The sequence below is a fragment of the Apteryx mantelli genome, chromosome 3 (genome assembly GCF_036417845.1).
Source record: "Apteryx mantelli isolate bAptMan1 chromosome 3, bAptMan1.hap1, whole genome shotgun sequence".
NCBI lineage: Eukaryota > Metazoa > Chordata > Aves > Apterygiformes > Apterygidae > Apteryx > Apteryx mantelli.
The window spans coordinates 26,544,072-26,561,666 of NC_089980.1; the positions used below are offsets into that span (position 1 = coordinate 26,544,072).

Below are 17,595 nucleotides of genomic sequence, written 5' to 3' on the forward strand. Positions count from 1 at the left end.
GAATTAACATGGTTCACTGCATTGGTATTATTCGGTTTGGGTATCTGGTTTATGGGTGTGAGTTAGCATTTTGCCATTGTCTGCAGGCTCTCTGAGACAAGAACCATGCGGTGTCTGTAGCATGCCTAATGCAATATGGTTCTGCTCTGTCTTGGAGGTTCACGGGCACAAGCACAATACAAACAAGATAAATAATCTGCCACATTCAGGTCGATTCTCTATTAGGACCTACCAGTTTGGATCTTTACAAAGTGCAGTTTGGGTCAGGTATTTTGGTAGTAGCCTCAGTGGATATTTATACAGCCTAGAGCTAGGCAGGTATCCAGGATTTAATTCCTTGCCCAATGCTAAGTGCACTGATAACTGTTTTGTATCTTCTAAATCATACACACTGAAATGAAAAATAGTTGACTTTAAAATCCTGTGATTCTAGACTAAAAAGGATAAGTAAAACCCTAATTGAGGAGCTGTGGATTTGTTTCACTTTGGCAGATGAACTCATTGCTGCTGGACTCCACTAGGCGAGTTATCAGTGCCAGGAGCTCTTACAAAATACCATCACGATGAGTGTGCCTCTAACAGGTGGTCTTAGAGGTGTGGCTGAGCAAGGAACCTGAGCTCTTTGCATACCTGTGTGTGTCCCTGGTCCTTGCCCTGCAATCATACCCTTTTGCATCAACTTGACTTTCCATTATGTTAACGATGCTTTGCCTAGCCAGGAAAGGCAAGTCCTCAGATGGTTTAAATTGTTAGGGCACCATGGACATTATTAGAGTGGTGACATAACACCAGAGTCCAGGTGACATTCCACCAGATTTTTGCTTAGATCTGCAGAAATTGGAGATAAGTGGAAATGGAGATAAGTGTGTGAGAAATACTGTTTGCTGGTGGTTGCCCAAAGAATGGGACAGGCCCTCTCAGTATAGCTGCAGAAAGTGCTCCTTGATTATCTGGTGAACCTATATCTTGGCATAAAAGCACAAAGACTCTAGTCCAGCTCCCTCTCTACGCATGATTTACAGAATTCATAGGTTTTAGCATATGCATTTGCAACAGGAATTTAAATCCAAGAACTACATTGAACCCACTTACCTTGACTATCCTTTGAAACTGCCCTTAAGTGCAGCTTGGGACATCAGGCCCTTGCAATGTGAGATCTGTAGAGCATTCAAGATTCAAACATGTCTTCTTGCTAGTCTCCTGTTTCTCTAGTGGTCTTGTTTAGTTTGGTTTTTTGGAAGATAGGCAAATGACAAGCTATCTATGAACTGTATATGAATACATCAGGCCAAATCTTTTATTCCTTACTTAAACCCACCATTGATTCTAGTGGGAGCTGGACTCAATAAGAACTGGACAAATCAGCATCTCTTGCTTATGTGAGCAAATAACTAGCTTCAATGTAATTCACTTATGAAGAGAAAAAAAAAAAAGAAGACAGATTTATCCTCACTCAGTTGCACCATTTTTAAGCCAATCACTGACCATGCTGTGTGGAAAAAGGCAGTAATGAACTACTGTATCAGATTTATAGTTTCCAATTTCACAAAATATTTCAGAGCATTCTCCTAGTCAGTGCTTTAACACCACACTCTCTTAGATGCCTGTGCTATGCAGTTCAAGTTTAAAATCAGTACATGTTCTGTTTGAGTAATATTTTAGCACTCAAAAGAAGAGCTATGCATACTAAGCAGATGTATTTAAATATTGTAGGGCTTTGAAAAGCGAATCTTCGAAAGGAAAGTGACATCTTACAATTTTTCTCTTCTGTTGTCATCTCAAATTATTTTCGTGCTTAGAAGGCTAGACACTGGCAGTAGAAGTAGACACAGAGCTCCACTACTGCCATTGAGCTCACTGAAGGCAATAGGACTTTATACAGATGGATGTCTTTGCATGATTTAGATCTCCAAGGCTGGACTTTATAAAGCGTTCCCTATTTTATATGGTACTTTGGAGAGAAATGTTTCTCATCCTAAGTCTAATCCAAAGCCAACTGAAGTAAGATAGGAAGACTTGGTCCAGGAATACTTCTCTGCAGACTGTTTACTCCTTGGGGATCCTAAATTACAACATGCAACTCTTTTTTTTAGCTGATGCTTACATTTCAGACAAAGTGGGAAGGTTGTCAAAGGCACTAGCTTCTATTCTTTCTAGGGAGTCGCTCTGAGAGATTTCACTGTAACAAAAAAGGCAGACACAAAGCAATACATTAGTGGAAGAAATACCAGAAATCAGTTTTCCATTTTATATTTTTCTTTTATATATGTTTGCTAAAAAACCCCCAAACAATCCTTGTTTTGCAGCAGTGTCAATGTCTCACCTCAGAAATCTTGAGAACCTATTCCTGTAGGGGTTGAGAGTGATCAGTATTTTGCTGTATTAACCTTTAAACATGCCAACTCTTTTTAATAACTATCTGCATAACAGTCCATCTCCATTTTTCTCAATAAATTGTAGATCAGGTATTGACTAGGGGCCAGAACTAAGATAAATAGAGTGAGTCCAAGCCTGCAAGCCTGCTGCTCATATGATTGGTCCCACTTAGTGAATTTTTCTGCATGAGCAAGGATGTAGATAATGTTTATTAATCTTCAGATGCTATTAAGTCAGAGTGATTGTCATCTAATCCACAGATGTACAAACATACAAATGCATAAATATGCATTCAGTGCACTTTAGGAATAATTTTTGGTTTTAAATGCTATTTTCATTACGTATATGCAAACTGGCAAGAAGTGGCTCTTTTTCATCATTACACAGATCAACATGAATATTTTTGTAGGCATTGTCAGATTTTGATGTACTGATGCCCCTACTCCACATGTGTATTACAGAATAGCCAATGTTGCATACAGAGAAAAAAAAACACACTTATTTGATGCTTGCTGAATTCCTGCCAGATTAAGATTCTAGGTGTTACATAAAATTGACCCCAGAAAGTAGATGGTTTATATTGATGCATATATGGGGAACAGATCTTCAAAACAGTGTTTTCTCCAGACAGAATTGACTGGAAGAGCACACAAACTAAAGCTAAGATTATACATTGTCAAGAAAAAAAAGCATTTTCTGAACAATTGGAACACATGTACAAAATCAGAGTTAGTGTTGTCGCAAGTCCTGACAATTATCCTATTTGAATTATAATTACAAGAAAACAATTTCTGTGGAGGTTGAATGGTGATATAAAGATCTGTAGGCAAGGATGACTTGTTTTTTTCTTTTGTGGCAGTAAAGGGGAATGCATACTAGAAATCATATATTAAATATGCACCTATTTCTTACAGAAAAATTCATGATTTTTCCAATAATCAGAAAGGTAGATAACTTTATAGGTGGATTGTTATTTTTGATATTGCAATAGGTATCTGTGAATGAAAAATGGATGTGGAACAAGTGGTCTGCTGAGTGCCTGATCCTCTAAGACTCATGAGCTTAGTGTTATGCACTGGGAGGTATCGGACTCTAGTGACTACTCACAGAACTTAAAGTGAATGACTTGTTCAGGTCTGGGGTCTGAATTGCAGTCCTTCCATGTGATTCCTCCTATCTGCCACTGGCTTCCCATTTACCTGTGTCTAAATGCCTTATGGCAGTGAGAATAATTTATCAGTTGATTTACAGTTGGTGATGAGTTGCCATATAGATGACTTAGAGATTTATAATTAAAAAGTGTGCATTTTTCAAAGTAACACTGAATCTCAATAAAATTATGAAGTGTTATATAGATTTATTTCAGCCAAAGACATTGATTTCTATGCTTTTAACTGGGAGAAATAGATTAAAAGGACACAGAAATCAATTAAATTCTCTTTATGGAAGGGAAAATGTCAATGAACAAAACATATTCTCTGTGAAGAGGAGGTTATGCATATAGTTCGGGAAAGTTTAGCATCAAATCACACAGGTAAGAAAAAGTTTGTAGATTTAAGTTGGTCTCCCATCTGAAAATGGTAAGTTCTTGTTAATCATTAGGATAAAAGTGAATATAAGAATATGGTGCCACTGGATTGTAATATAATATTTTATTGCAGTTGAATACATAGAGACATAGTTTATTTTGCTTTCTACTCACTAGAGCTACAGAAACACAAGTTCACAATTTGGCCATGAATGTTTAACCAATGAGCATGAAAAGCTAAACTAGTCTAGTTGAATTTATTCAGGCTTTTGCATTATCCTCATCTTTCAAGTCCTTTCCTTCAGGAAATGCACTACAAAAGGGTTTCCTATTTTCTCTTTTCTTCTCATTGAAGAGAAATTATGTAACATCTAATATATATTTTAACATCTGATACACTATGTGCTTTTTATTGGTGAAGGCAAGTCTAAAAAGCGTACCTAGAATAGAAACTGGCATTGTCTGTATGGCTACTTGGATCCTGTGGGAGTTCATCTCCTGTTCTGGATTGCACTGTTTTGTCATGAACTTTGTCCTTTAGTGAACGCTCAATGCCAATAAAATAAAAAAATAATAAATAATGGAGGTCCAAACCTGCCATCTTTCAGTTGAAATAATGACAGTATAAGGGCAAGATAGGTCAGCCAAGCCTTCTAATCTGAGTCTTCAATATAAAATAGATAAAATGCCAAGAGAGGGGAAGCAACAAAGACCTCATGTGCAAAGTTACAGCGCTTGTAAATTGTAAACTTAAAGACCAAAGAAGGGGTTCAGCCCTATTGCTCCCCTCTATACAAATACTTCTTACCAGCTGCACTACTCACTGAAATTGATGCATTACTCCTGTCAGTAAGAACTACATGTATAAGTAGGTTTGACTACTCAGTTAGCAAGGTGAAGTCTAAATGAATGATCATGCAAATGTTTAAGGCTATGTACTCCCAATAAATTAACTGGAATTATTTCTGATGAAATTTAAACAAAGACAAAAGTTCGGAAGCTTCAGGTGAAAAAATACTAAATTATAGCTGCATAATGTTTTTTATTGTATTTTGAAAGTTTATTGTCATCAATAAGGCTAAAAACATGATGTGTGATTTTGTTTTTCTTCACACGTGTGCTGTTGTGGATACCAAGTTTTATCTCTTGGTGCAAAACAGCAAAAAAAATCTTATTTGGGTATTACATAAATGTATAATGATAGAATACTGTACCTATGATTGCAGTGATAACATTTTATGATAGAAATCTATCTTCTTTACCACTCAAAAGTTCCTATGATCAATTATCAAATTATATCCAGTTCTCTGGGACATGATTAATGTTCCATGATGTTATCTTTTATAACTGTTAAAAATCATGTATTTTCAAAGAACCTTTTATATTATATTGCTTAGAAGAAAAAAAATTGCTATGTTTATGCTCCCCCAGCATGTTTTTTTTTTTTCACCAAGAGTATGTAGCAACATATTTTCAATTATTCTAAACTTACATTATTTATGATGGGGGTTTATGATGGAATTACTTACAAGAAATCAATGATAAGTCTATGGAAAACATCAACTTACATGATGAAGGCATCTCTAAGTCCTTCAAAGGCATGTGAAGGGATTACTTTTACAGGGAGATGAGTAAATGATCTGCAAAATAAAGAGAGGGAGGAAAGGATTTTAAGGCATAGGGTTTCCTTTTTTTTACAAATGTACCATTACAGTGGGTAGAAAAGCAATAAAACAGAAGGCCACTTTATTAGCTACAGTTCTTTGTACCTTTGGGGCCAGATCCATGTGATCTCTGTGAAACTCTGTGAAATATTCTAAGGATATTGGGTCACTTCCCTAACAGCACAAAGCTGAGACTCATCACAGCCAAACTGATAATAATCATAAACTATCAGACAAATGCATAGCCTGACGGAAGTGAGTTGCTACAGAAATAGTCAACTGAAGCTATATGCTAGCCTCAGGAATTGAGGCTATTTAAAGTTAGTTCCTCAGAAAAAGTGACTTTTACTTAAAACTTCCTGTTACTATATAAAACATATTTGTCTGCATCCTCTGGACCATGCTCTTCTCTCAGTAGTATCACCATAATACTGCAGTGTGGCACCCTGACTTCACTGGCCATACTCTGGATATATACAAGTGCAAAAGAGATCCAAATCAGGCCTGTGTGTGTGTGTGTGTGTGTGTGTGTGTTTTAATCCCATCAGTGTGGTTTGCTGACTAAAAGCAATAATATATTTTTCTTTTTAATTTTTGTAATTACTCTGTCCTCATTAAAAAGTTAATGATGTGGAAGGTATACCTATATTTTAACACTCTACTCCACATCCCATTCATCATAGTACTTTTACAGGCCAATGTATCTAGCCATGACCACACTCCCCCTGATAATGGCCATAGGAAAATATTTAACATATTTCAAGACATTATCTTTGTGCAAACAGATAATTGTTCTGTTTTGCTTTTTAATTAATATCAGAGACATTTGTTTCCCATCCTTAAAAACACTTTGTCAAGGTCTTTGACTAGAAGGTTTCCATGCTGTTCATAAACCTTATTTTTTTTCTTTGTTGTCATAATCCTTTATATGAAGACAATTAAAAATGTTTAAGAACTTATGTTTGTATATATGTGTGTAACTTATGTTATATATGTGTGTGTGTGTATATATATATGCTATGCCTACACAATGTAGTGGAAGGCTGTCACACATACATTTGTCTTGGGGTTAAGAATCTGGAAGTGCTAAGATGTATATATGTTTGTGACACTATTATGATTGGGTCATACCTGTCTTGACAGATGCTGACATGTAGTGTGCATGCAGAAGCTTTGTTTACATCAGTAACAAAATTAAGTTATATGTCTTGAAAAATGTATTGCCACTCAGAGGATTGAAATTTACAGAAAATCCTGCAGTAGGAATCAATTTTCTGAGCCAACAGGGAAACAACTTCAGAAAGAAAGAAAAAGTAGCAGTTGAGAAATTACTCCTTCATAACCCTGGAAGCCAGAACCTCTTCCTAACTGTAGCATTAAGCTATAGCTCTTTGGAAAACAAGGCATACCTTTCGTGAAAGTGTTTACAAAAATATTATCTTTTCAAAAGAATTAGAAACGTTATTGAAATTACAAATAATGAAAAAGGTCTTGGCTTTTGACTACACCAAAATCTCTGGCCCAAACAATTCCTACCTACCTGCGATGTGCCAGTGAGCAGCATGGTTACTGTAAATTCCCGTAATGTCTGCCTAGGACTGATCTGCTCCCCTCGGAGTGCCTGTCCCCCTCCACTGACTGCAGAAAGCCTATGCTAACGGTGCTCCTAACTTAGCTACCTCGGTTATGTGATTCAATTTAAGTAGAACGAACCAGCGCTTTAATATATACTGTAGTTAAACTGCATGACAGCATTTAATCCATTCTGTATTTCAACTTAATTGGTTCTTGTTTTTTAATTCTTGCGAGTTCACCTTGATAGCTGGAACCGTGAACTCATCTGCACTGACCCATTAAACATCTCACAAAACAGCAAGAACAAAAGAAGGCAGCAATTCAGAATTGGACTGCTCTCCTAATCTTCGGAATTCTGGTGTAAGCACCAATATACACTTCCACGTAGGTAAAGGTATCTTAAATTCACCTGAAAGGTGAAAGATGTTCTCACCATTGTTCTTGTCCACTTTACCTTTGTGGCTTGTATCTTAAACCATGCCTGTGTTAAACAGCAACACGTTCATTTAGTTGTATCGTTTTATACTCAAAACATTTTGAAGAAGATTCTTTAGCTTGATGAGCCAAATCCCACCTGTGTATAAGCATTTAGGTTAATAGAGTTTTGTCTGCTTGTTGCAGGCTTGAATTTTTTCCAAAGTACAGAGTAAAGCTAGGCCTTATCTCATGTGTTGAAGTCTCTGCTGTTGAACATGACTGATGTCTTTGATAGCACAGAATGAAACTCAAGCAGGTACTAGCAAGAATTAAATATTGATTTCTTTCTGATAGCACTGAGATTGTGACACTCAGATGTAACCAGTTATTCATCTCTCAGAGCTGAGGAAGCTTTTGACAAAAAAAAAAAAAAAAGAACAACCCGGGTTTTACAAAGCTACAAAGCTTTTTTTTATACATCTAACTTTTCTATGCTACCAGCCTGACTTCTATATCTTATCAAATGAGGGCTGCATACATTTTTAATACAAGTTACTGACACCAGCTTGAAACACTGTATTTAGTCACAGGATGAACTTTTTTGCTTTTAAGAAAAACTGTAATGTTTCTTTCATATTTAACACATCATAACTTATATCCTTGTACTTATTCCTTTCATTTTACAACTGACAATACTGCAGCCCAAGATAATTGTCAAACTTAACCTTGGAACTGGCATCCAGCCAAGAGAGGCAGAAAGGCATGGAGAGAAAGCCAGCCTTTTTGGCATTGATTGTCCGTGGTATTTTCTTAAATCAAGCTAATTTTTCAAGAGATATATATGCAATTCTATGCACTAAGGTTTGAAATTGCCAGGCTAAATGCATATAAGACTATCCAAGAATACTGGGAGAGACAGGAATGGCACCTAGATTTACCAAATCTTTTCCTTGCTTGGTAACTAAAATGCTGTTCTTCCCTTCTGCCAGCTTTTGTTTCTTGTTTTGTTTGGAAATCATTAGTTTAGAGTGGATTTTTCATAGGAATGGTTATTCTCCTATTACTAGGAATACTGTGGCCAGTAGAGACCATGAGAGACAGGCAAAGCACAAACTACTTCTATTCCCCCTTCAGTAAATGTACAGATGTAGCAGTAAGAGCGCTATAGAAAATGTTTATAGAGTGGTCTATTCCAAAGATACAGTGGCATAAAACCATGATCATCCTTTTTTTGATACTGGGATATAAGAGGCAAACTGACTAAATTTGACAACAAACTATTTTTTCTGCTAAAGGATATACTTCTGCTCCAACATTACCATATAGACTCAGTGTCCAAGAGAAGCTATGGGAAGCCTAGATGCACAAAGACCGCATGACCACTTGCAGCCCTGTTGATGAAGAATCAAAGCCCAACCCACTCACACTGGTGAATAAAATCTCTGCATTAAAGAGATTGAACTTTTGAAAAAAGTGATTAATTCAACTAATAAAAAAAGAGCACTGGCCCTGTAGCAACTGGTATGAATGTGTTACTGTAGCTGGGTTGGCTGTTATATTTTAGAATTGCTATTTTGTAGGACTACCCATAATTCTAAGCCCATTAAGGTGAATGCACAAGGTAGATACTCGCTGAGAGTGGCAAAAATTTTATTCTGTTTTATCCTTGAACTCAGCTCAGAAGAATTGAGAATATTGATTGAAAATAAGATTGAAAAGCCACCATTTTCCCTGGATTTTTATCAGTTTCTGGGAGCAATGTAAAGTATTGACATTGATTTTTAAAGCCCTGTATATTGGGCCTTATCTACTTGAAATGCTAGATATGATGCTGGCTATCACATAAATAGCCAAAGAATACTTTCAGCTAGGTGATGATGGGTGACAGATTATCACAGAATCACAGAATCACACAGAATGGTTGAGGTTGGAAGGGAACTCTGGAAATCATCTAGTCCAACCCCCCTGCTCAAGCAGGGTCACCTAAAGCACGTTGCACAGGATCGCGTCCAGGTGGCTTTTGAATATCTCCAAGGAAGGAGACTCCACAACCTCTCTGGGCAACCTGTTCCAGTGCTCTGTCACCCTCACAGTGAAGAAGTTTTTCCTCATGTTCAGGTGGAACTGCCTGTGTTTCAGTTTGTGCCCGTTGCCTCTTGTCCTGTCACTGGGCACCACTGAAAATAGTCTGGCCCCATCCTCTTGACACCCTCCCTTCAGATACTTGTACACGTTGATAAGATCTCCTCTCAGCCTTCTCTTCTCTAGGCTAAACAGGCCCAGCTCTCTCAGTCTTTCCTCATAAGAGAGATGTTCCAGTCCCCTAATCATCTTTGTAGCCCTTTGCTGGACTTGCTCCAGTAGTGCCACATCCCTCTTGTACTGGGGAGCCCAGAACTGGACGCAGTACTCCAGATGTGGCCTCACCAGGGCTGAGTAGAGGGGGAGGATCACCTCCCTCGACCTGCTGGCAACACTCTTCCTGATGCACCCCAGGATACCATTGGCCTTCTTGGCCACAAGGCCACATTGCTGGCTCACGGTTAACTTCGTGTCCACCAGCACTCCCAGGTCCTTCTCCGCAGAATCTTCTATTAGAAGATGCTTTGGCCCTGAAACTGCACTCCTCTAGCAATCCAAAAGAGCCAAATATGTCCACAATGAAAACATCATAGAAATGTCTACTTGTTCAGGCTTTTGCCCGAGAGCTCCAGATTTGGAGCTTGAAACTATTCATGTGTAACTCATTATAATGTAGAAGCCCTGCATACAGGTGCATACACTCTGGCACAAAAAAGTAAACCCTACTGTGAAATGAGGTTTTCAAAGGGTTATAAAGATATTATGTATCCAATGCCAGTTACGGAATAACTGGAGTTGGATGCCTATTCATTTAGACTTTGCTAAACAAAACAAAAGTATGTATGTGCACTATGAGACTTCAAAAGAAGAAAAATAATGTTTCGTTTCAAAATATAATGTGTATCAAAGATTATTTTTCTGCGGAGGTTTAGAAGATGCATAGTTGCTATAGCCAAAATGGCATACGCAGGTGTCTGGATAATGGAGTTTCTACAGTGTTTGTGTAACATCCAAATTACAAACATGAGCCTGAGAAAAATATGATCAATTCAGGACCATAAAAAACACATCATTCTGCAACCTGTTGAAGTCTAATCATTTTGAAAACTCTTCCAGCAACAACATGACATGGAAAGAATAACTCTGGTAAATAAAACTGCTGAAACTTCCTTAGGGAATTTATGCTTGAGCTGTAAAAAATTATCAAAAGGAGATTTTTAAGCACAGAGCATTATGGCATCAGGGTTTGAATTACTCAGGTATAGCTGGAGTTACATTTTGACATTTATTTTCTTGACCCACCATACTAGTAACTAGGACTTCTCTGAGCTGTTATGCTATAGTGGCACCAATGTAAGAATGTGGGCACCCCAGGATGTGTTGCATTTTCTTAATGAGGAGTTAGAGCCTTGCAAAAAAAAAAAAAAAGTCTGTAGCAAAGTTGAAAAGCCTTCCAAATCATGGCAGGAAGAACAGGAAAATAAAGGATCTGTTCAGAACTTGAAAGATAGTCTTAGTTATGCCAAATTTGGGAAAATTAGCATTTAGAGGAGGTGAGATGGAACGACTTGACTTTCAAGGGAAGAAAGAATGTGAAATTAGGGTTTGCACAAAGCCTGACCTGGATATATGGCGGAGCAGCACCCCAGGAACTATGTTGGAACAATCTGAAATAGCATTTTATTCCAAAACTATTAGTGCACTTGTAAGCGCTATTTCACAATTCTTCTGATACACATAGGTACAAACATGATTATGAGGCAACAAAAGTAACTTGCTTTTGCTTTGACTCTCACACAGAGCTATGTAGGGGGAGAAGAGAGCTAAAAAGATATTGGTAAAGCATGGAAAGACAGAGCATCAGTAAAATGATAAGGCTCAAAAAGCCTTATGGGACAAAAGAGTAAGAGGGAGAGGAAAACAACAGCTGATGGCATAAGAAGGTGCTATATGAAGATAAGAGGTGAAGGAAAAGTAAAAGAAATGGAGTAAGAACTAAAAAAAAGAGCAAGAATTCATGTACATCTGTAGGGTTAGACTACATTATCTGTAGGGTTAGACTACATTTATTGGTACAGTTTTGCAATTGTATGTTGAACTGTATGCTTTCTATTAAAAAAAATGCAAAGGAACAGAAATTTAATTGTGTATTTTCAGGTTCGTTATAAATCAGGTTGGATGTGGCCTGAAAGTAGGAGCCACAGCAGTTGGAGAATTTAAAAAATAAGACAGTAAGATATCTAGTGGTGCTCACTGTATTCTGGGCTGCTGCTAACATGGCATAGTCCTTCAGACAGCTGCTGGCCATACTTAAATGATGAGATCATTTGCCCTCTGATATCTCCCTATTATGTTTGCGTTGTGAAAAGCAGAAAATGCAGTACTGGTATGCTCATTTTCCATTGGGGGCAGTATACCTGCAGCAGTGGTTTTATGGTTAGCGAGTAGTGTCCAGCTTTTACCAGTCTTTATGGCAGAACGGTAAAGCATCAGAGTCCCGAGGGTGCTCTGTTCAACTCTGAGGAGTATTTCCCTTTCAAGAGCAGCTGGAGGGGTTATTTCAGCAGTTATGACCAACCATGTCCATCCTATTGACAGCAAGTTTCATGGGAGTGACTTCTGCTGGTGTCCCAGCTGCTAGCCAGAGTAGGCAGCAGAAGGGATATATGTCACTCTGAGCCAGCTTTCTAACTGCAGGACCGCTACGTCACATAGCGACCACTTGCTGGTTCTGCGAAATAGTGGGACAGGAGAGAGTTTGTCCTGTTCGATGTTGACACATTTCTGGGGGAGCTGCACTGTGGAACTGGCAATAGTGGCCTACAGAAAGGATCTGGCACTTTTTGAGCCAAAGCGGGGACCTTCTGAGCAAAAAAAAAAAAAAAAAAAAAAGCATTTCCAGGAATTGGAAGTGTGGAAGTGTCTGTGCAAATGCAGATTGAAAGACAAATGGATTTTTTGAAGTCTGAGTATAAATATTTCCTTTAGAAGACTGAGCAGAATCTTGGTTGAACTCTTTTCTGACTGTATGACCAACCTAATAGTTGGATTTTGTGAACAAAGATTAAGTTTTATATTAAAGGTTGAAGGGAAAAATTCTTCCCTTATTCTTGCACATAATTGAGCCCTGTTGATCTGAGTGAAGTATAACTGAAAGCAGCTATATGCCCATTATCTACTTTGACCTGGATCATCCCAGGTTGGGATGTGGTGACTTCTTGGGGCACCAGATGGAAAAAGAAAGAATGAAAGAGTAAACCAAAAAAGCAAGAAAAAAACCCCACACAAGTTTAGAGCTTTTGATAACCTCTCTTCTTCTCTCAGACGAAGGAAGGGAGCAAAATCTGGGCTGTGATGTAGTTTTGGAGAGAGGTGCATTGTCCTAACAGATATGCTGAAGCCCTGCAAAAACTAATGTCCCCTTTGTTTCTGCTGCTGGGATCCTTGATGTGACTGATCCAGAGCCTGCTCTGCATGCACTAAGAACACTGTGCAAGAAACGTGCTAGTTGCAATAACTGCAGAGAGGCTCTGCTTTCTCTGATACTAAACACAGGGAAGTGGGGAGGAAACCAGTTCAGGGCAGAGACGTTTCTAAAAACAGACTTTGGAGAAACAATTCATGCTTATATAAATTAGTATTTCTTGTTCATATCAATTCTCAAGTTGGGAAGAAAGGAGAGAGATCAGGAATAGTATCATTCCTGGGGAATTTCAAGAGCACATCAAATTTACAAACAAATCACATGAAAACGGAAAACATCAGCTTTGTTACAGAAAGAGGCATAATAAGAAAAACCCTGCTCAATTCATGCACAGATAACCCAGGGATCCTAGAAATGGCAACTATGTTATCTGTTGTTTGTCTAACCCCATATTTTGACGCCATGGTTGTTTAGAGCATTAGTGCTGTAATTCAGCCTGTAAACAACACAACAACACTTGAATACATGTGTGTGTCAAGTACTTGGTCTGTTCTACTAGATCATGAGCTGGGAGTATGATCAGTATTGGAGGGAGGGGGGGGTGAGAGAATGCCCATGATTCACTTCGGGTTTAATTTAATCCCAATCCCCAGTGGAGCATTAGGCAGAAAAATATGATGGACCACCCTACAGAGATCCATAAACCTGCCAAAACTCACAGCAATTTTTTTACTACTGGAGTGGGAAACAGATTAGGCATGAATTTGTCAATGAGTTGGAACCTCAAAAAAAGGCAAAAAGCAGGACAGCTCAGATATTTTAACAGAGTTGGCTTTAAAAATCACACAATCTTTGGGAGAAGAGGTTGTAAGAAGTCAGACAGATATGTAAAACAAACACAAAAGAGAACTGACAGAAGGTTTAAAGCCAAGTATTAGCTTTTTAATCTGATTTCCTTAAAGTTATATAGACCACCACAGGGACCTCTGTGTTTTTTGGAACATGAAAGGCAGTTTTTGCCTTCTGCCATAGCAGCAGAATACAGCAAGTTCAGACAACTGCACCATTTCCTTTTGGTGATGAGTGTGGTGCAAGACAACACTCTTCATATGGCTTTGTGAATGCTACATTTTCTTTATTAAGGAACTGCACTGAAAGGATCAGCATCTTCTTAAAGAGAAACCCACTGGCTCCGAAGTCTTGTCGGACCTTAAATTCTCAGTCTATGCACAGTATGTTTCAGAATCGGGAACGTGACTGAAGCAAAACACAAAGTCTCACCTGTGCAGGACGCACGAAGCTCAAACATACAGCTAAGCGCTGTCGTGCAGAAAGCACGAGTCCAGCGCTCCTCAAAACGCTGTGAAGGTAATCTTCATTCCACAGCATGTGACACAGTGTGACTCGAAGGGATCTGCCTGGCTGCGGTTTACTCACGAAGAGCCACAGCGCAGAGACGCCTGTGCCTCCGGGAAGCTCCCCCGCCGGGTCGCGTACCGGGGGGCGCCCGCCGGGGCTCGCCCGCCCTTGCCAGCCTTCCTCCCCGCTCGCCCGTCGGCAAAGAGCCCCTCCTGGACGCGAGGGGAGCCCTTGCGGGGGCCTCGGCTCCGTCCCAGAGCGGCGGCGGCCGTTAGGCAGTGGCCGTTGGGCAGTAGCCGTTACGCGGCAGCCGTTCGGAAGGAGCCGTTAGGCGGCGGCGGCCGTTAGGCTGCAGGCGCGAGCGCCGCGGGGCTCCGTCGCCCAGCCCAGCGCCGCCCGGCGCCCGCGGCGGCAGCAGCCCACCCACCCCCGGCCCCCGCGGTACTTACGCGCGGGCGGGCGCGGGCAGCGCCCCCTGCCGCGGCGGCGGGCAGCGCAGGGCGCCCTGCGCGCAGGTGCAGCGGTGCGGGCAGCGGGCGGCGGCCGACCCCGGCAGCAACAGGGGCAGCAGCAGCAGGGGCGGTAGCGGGGGCAGCATGGTGGGGGCCGCCGCGGCTGCTCGCCTCGCCTCGGCTCTCCGCTCCGCTCCTCTCCTCTCCCGCGGGACGCGGCCGGTGGCGCCCGGCTCCTCCCGCCCCCGCCCCGAGGCGGGCGCGCCGCCCTCCCCCGGCCCCGCGCGGCCGCTGGGCCCGGGGCGCCCCCCGCGGCCAGGTGCCGGCGGGGCGGGGGCCGCGGCGGCCGGGCGCTGCCGGTGGCGGCGGCGGTGGCGGGCAGGGGCCCCCGTCGACACTTTGCTGGAAAAACCGCTTTTTGGCATCTGTCTGTGGGCGCATGCTAGAGGCAGGCTGCAGTAACCTGTTCTAGTAACTTCGATCACAAAAGCAGTATTGGTTTTTGTGGCTGTTTTTTGTGTGTGTTTTGGGTTTTTTTGTTTCTTTTGTTTTTTATAAAGGTCTTGCTTTCCAGAGAAACAGCCTTTCTCTGTCTGCTGTTACAGGGAAAGTAGAGTACAAAGCCTCCACGTGCCAAGTGGAAGGTTTCCTTTAATTTTCATGGGCTTTAGCAAGCTGATTCCCCACAGTCTAATCCTGCGAAGATTGTGAGCACAAACAGTTGCCAGGAATGTTTTTGAGCCATTTGTGTCAGTGCAAAGCACGCACTGGACTCTGCCACGTCAAGCTGTGTTGCACAAAAGCTAATGAGCTGCTGAGGCAGTGGAGATATGGGCCCTGGAAACTCTCATTTGTCTGGTTATTAACTATTTTGAAAGTTTGAGTCTGGGGGAAAATATGTTGTATTTCCCTTAACAGGGTAGACGTTTATTGTGCAGATATAGTGGCCTTGTTAGTGGATGGCAACGGCTGGGATACAAATGTCCTTGTCAAACACTCTCTTATGGATCCATGCACAGTTGTTAGAGCACTGATGAAGGATTATAATTTGCCTGTTGAGTAATCAGAGAGGCATTTCAGGGTGTAAGACTTGTTACTTTATGATCGGTTATGCCATTTGCATGAAAGAAGTAATCGTGTTCTCAACACTACTTATCTTCGCAAAGGTCCATTCATTTTATAAGTGGCTGTTTTCCACATAACAATCATTATTGCTGTTGTTATTATTATTTATTACTGCTATTATAGCTTCTAGAAGCTGTAGTCAGAAATCAGGAGCCTATTTATGGCCAGTGATGAAGCAACCCACAATAAAAAGACAGTCACTCTCCAGAGAAGGACTAGCAAACTAAGTGTAAGAGGATGGGTGCATCATCAAAAGTTACCCTTCAAGCTATTTCCTTCAAGTACGTGCAAGAAAAAGTCAAAGAGTAAAGGAGGAAATGCTCTAGCATGGCACAGTTTTTGGCTAACAGAGCATTCTTCTAATTGTTGCTTTAAATACCATGGATTAGAATCCATGCCTTCTACAGACTTCAGTGTTTAGGGCTAAAATGCGAGACAGGATTGAGGCATATGAGACTTGCAGGGTCTGGTGGGATCCCGACGTTCTCAGCGGTGGCTGGGAAGTGGATATGGGTAGCAAGAGGTAAGTGACTCCTCTAAACTGACCTCACCAGCATGACTAGTTTTGATCCAGGGCAGGAAATGCAATCAAATTTTGTGCGTTAAGGTTGCAAAGCCTTCTGTGTTGTCTCTCTTGAGAGTACTACCATCCGCTCAACCTTTCTTCCTTCAGAATCATCCACTGCATTTTAATTGATAGTGATATGAACTTTTATTCTGACCTTGCAATGGTTATGAAGTGCCTCTTTCACTTTATTCTGCTATGCTTGGCATACTTTTTTTCTTCACCATTATGGCAGGGTTATTCTGATGGATGATCTACTTAATTCCAGTTAGCATGTGGCTTTATGTTGATCTGTCCTCCTCCTCCCCCTACAACCCTGTTGCCTTTGAAGTCAAGGAAAGTTTAGGGGTTATGAAAGCAAGGGGGCAACTGAACCATAACAGCTGAAAAATGTAGGGTGACATGGTGCCCTTCCAAGGATCTGCTCATGTGAAGTGTTGTAGTTTCCTTGAGGTCTATCTTTATGGTACTATGGCCTTTTTCTGACACTGAGCTGCCTGTGTCATGAGCAGTAACAGATGTCTGGGATCTTCCAGCTTGGTTTCCTAGGGGAAGAGAAATCAGTGAGGCAAAGTCTGAGTATGTTCTTGTGTTATTTACATGTACTCACAAACATTGATTTGGCAAGGAGACAGCCAAAGGGCTAGCAAGAAACTTCCTTCTCTCAAGACACCTACTGCCAAGCCTTTGGTTCCTAAGGAGCAGTTCTGCTTCCTGAATTGGCTATGCTCAGAATTTAAGTCAGGAAGCAAACTCTTCTGCTGTCAAGCAACTCATCTGTCCACAAAGCTGCCTGTACTCCCAAAGTTGGGCAAAACAGTGTATCTTTCAAAAAACGAAAATTTGTTTGAAAAACAAGCTTGGAAGACTGGAGAACAGCACCACCAAGTGACACCTGCCATCACTATTTCCATGGTAGGTGCTGTGTGTCACCCTGGTTACTTGAAACATTTGGTAGCACTAAAATTCTTTTCAGTTATACTCGGATGTCTTCTGGGATATTATTAAAGAGGGTGTTAGAGCAGTGA

The 17,595-nt window shown here is 40.8% G+C and overlaps 1 protein-coding gene across 1 annotated transcript in view; it reads right to left on the reverse strand.

Annotated features, from left to right (window-relative positions):
* LHCGR (luteinizing hormone/choriogonadotropin receptor) overlaps positions 1-15,023 on the reverse strand; it is a 28,480-nt gene extending 13,457 nt beyond the window's left edge. Inside the window, exons 1-3 of the mRNA XM_067294686.1 lie at positions 14,875-15,023; positions 5,473-5,544; positions 2,105-2,179 (exon numbers count right to left, since the gene is read on the reverse strand). Coding sequence (XP_067150787.1) covers positions 2,105-2,179; positions 5,473-5,544; positions 14,875-15,023 — 296 coding nt within the window. The remainder of the gene's footprint in view (positions 1-2,104; positions 2,180-5,472; positions 5,545-14,874) is intronic.
* Between the last annotated feature and the right edge of the window lie 2,572 nt (positions 15,024-17,595).